General features: G+C 42.2%; 1 protein-coding gene across 1 annotated transcript in view; it reads left to right on the forward strand.

The window, feature by feature from the left end:
• The window catches only part of LOC107088634 (RAC-gamma serine/threonine-protein kinase-like), a 44,610-nt gene that overhangs the window by 21,847 nt on the left and 20,273 nt on the right, over positions 1–2,490 (forward strand). Inside the window, exons 3-4 of the mRNA XM_015380932.1 lie at positions 1,116–1,241; positions 1,320–1,431. Coding sequence (XP_015236418.1) covers positions 1,116–1,241; positions 1,320–1,431 — 238 coding nt within the window. The remainder of the gene's footprint in view (positions 1–1,115; positions 1,242–1,319; positions 1,432–2,490) is intronic.

The raw sequence follows: 2,490 nt of genomic DNA on the forward strand, positions 1-2,490 counted from the left end.
GCATTAAAAAGTCTTAAAAAGTCTTGAATTTAACTTCCGTTATGCTGTAGGAACCCTGTATCAGGTAATGTTAAGTTTGTGATATATTTTACATGTTTGCTGGTGAAGATTCTCAGTCATCCAGGTCATAGTCATTCCAAAGAAAAAAAACCCATCCACTCATCTTTGTTTCCAAGTGTGAAGACGTTTCTCTTCCCATCCAGGAAGCTTTTTCAATTCAGTGTTAGTTGAGTTTGAGGCATGTTCTGGCTTAGAAAACATGCATAGAGGGGACCAAACACCTCGCCTATTTCAGCCAGGCCAACAATTCCCTCTAATGACCCTCTTTCAGAGACATAGACAGGTATCGGTCATTACAGCCTAACTAAGAAACCAAACGACCCCCATTCCTAAGGGGCAGACCCCTTCATCCGGTTCAATTTTCCTTTTTTTTGGTCCACTCTATAAAGCCTTGACCTCAAAGCTGTTTCTGACACTTTGTATTGAAAAAGCTTCCTGGATGGGAAACGAAATGTCTTCACACTTGGAAACAAAGTCCAGTGGATTGATTTTTAACTTTTTTTTTTTTAATTTTACAGGTTTGTTTTTTCTTTTTTCTTTTAACTTTTTTTTTATGGAGAAGATTACCACCTGAATGGTTCTGGTACCTTTTTTTTCTGGTGGTGGTGGACATTACAACATTTAGAAGCATTGGGATCATGTAGGAAAAACTTTTGTGAGTTTTCTAGATTCTCACAAAATGATTTTATTGACTTGTTGCCTTGCAGCAAGAAGGTTGTGGGTTCAATTCCTCGCCTGGACTCCCCTGCATGCATGGGTTCTCTCCGGGTACTCCTGGCTTCCTCTCACTGTCCAAAACATGACTATTAGGTTTATTGGCTTCTTTAAATTCTCCTTAGATGTGATTCGGTTTGCTTGTTGTGTGTCTCGGTTTCCCTGTGACAGACTGCTGACCTGTCCAGGGTGTGCCACGCCTCTGACCCGTAGATCGTCAGAGATGGGCACCGGCCCACCGTGATCCTGACAAGGACTAAGCAGGAGAAAATGGATGGATAGATGACATGATGTGGTAATATTTGAAGGTAACTTTTTGCTCTGTTTGCTTCTCCCTGCAGGCGAATACATCAAGAACTGGCGACCACGTTACTTTCTGCTCAAGACGGACGGCTCCTTCATTGGATACAAGGACAAACCCCAGGACTCGGACCTGGCCTATCCACTCAACAACTTCTCTGTAGCAAGTAAGGCATGAGTAAAGCATCCCACCCTTCAGCCTCTACATAGTCAGATATAAGTGGTTAAATATATTTTGTTTTCAGAATGTCAGCTGATGAAGACAGAACGACCCAAACCAAACACATTCATCATCCGCTGTCTGCAGTGGACCACCGTTATCGAGAGGACCTTTCATGTCGACACTCCTGATGAGAGGTTAGCCTTCGTCTTGCCCTCCAGACAGAACCTTGCTGGTTTTGTTGACAGAAAGGGACTCTTGTGTTCAGCCCCTTTGAGTCCTTCAGCCATTTTATTAAAGCACAAAACTTGCCTTTATATCCAACAAATGGCTTTTTCTTATTTTAATATTTTGTTGCTGTTAGCTGGAGGCTACCAAACCAAAAGGCCAGAATCAATTGCTTCTATGTTTCATTCTTTTTGGTACCAGCTTCCAACCTTGAAATGTACTTCTTTGACTATAAAGCAAACAAGCAAAGCACTGCTTAATTAATTTGGCTTACCGGGGAAATATCACTTTAAATATGTTTTCACAGATCAAGAAAATATGTGAGAAAGATCAAACAACTAAGTTAGCTGATTATCTTTAAGTTTATCATACAGTGTACCTTTTTTTTTTGCCCTTTTTGGGCCTCTTCTCTACTCATGCACGACAAGTTTTTTTGGATTGGGCCAATGTATGCCTTATATAGTGTCCTGTGTTGTGTAGTATACAGATGGTAGCGATGGAGATTATCCTCGCACGACCACCTCGCACGACCACTATCGCAAGGTCAGGAGAAAATCAAATATGTTTGAAATCAGTCGTCCCTGGTAAGGTGTTCATGAGAGAATCCTGCTGTAGAAGCAGAACTATGAGCCCATTTACCAGAACCTCTGCGGATGTGCAAACAAGTGAGTTTTTCTTCTTCCAGATTCATGAGTCCGACTAGTGCCATTTCTCGGCGCTGGGTTTGAACGACCACGCACGTGGTTTTTGGACGTATATTGTGAGCAGGTAGATTGCATCGGAGCGTCGGGCCCTAGAGTTTAAGAACATACACTGTGAGGTGTGAATTTTTAAGCCCTGTGGTTTAATTGTACAGATTGAGCTGTAGATGAGTACAACGATTGAAAATATCGTAAAGTGTATGGCTGGCCTAAGGGTTAGGACACTATGGACATTAGGGGTGGAACGGTTCACAAAATCCACGGTTTGGTTCGGTTCACGGTTTCGTGCTCACGGTTTTCGGTTCGGTATATGTTGATTGTTACACC

Source organism: Cyprinodon variegatus, unplaced genomic scaffold (assembly GCF_000732505.1).
Source record: "Cyprinodon variegatus isolate N-32 unplaced genomic scaffold, C_variegatus-1.0 Scaffold225, whole genome shotgun sequence".
NCBI classification, from domain to species: domain Eukaryota; kingdom Metazoa; phylum Chordata; class Actinopteri; order Cyprinodontiformes; family Cyprinodontidae; genus Cyprinodon; species Cyprinodon variegatus.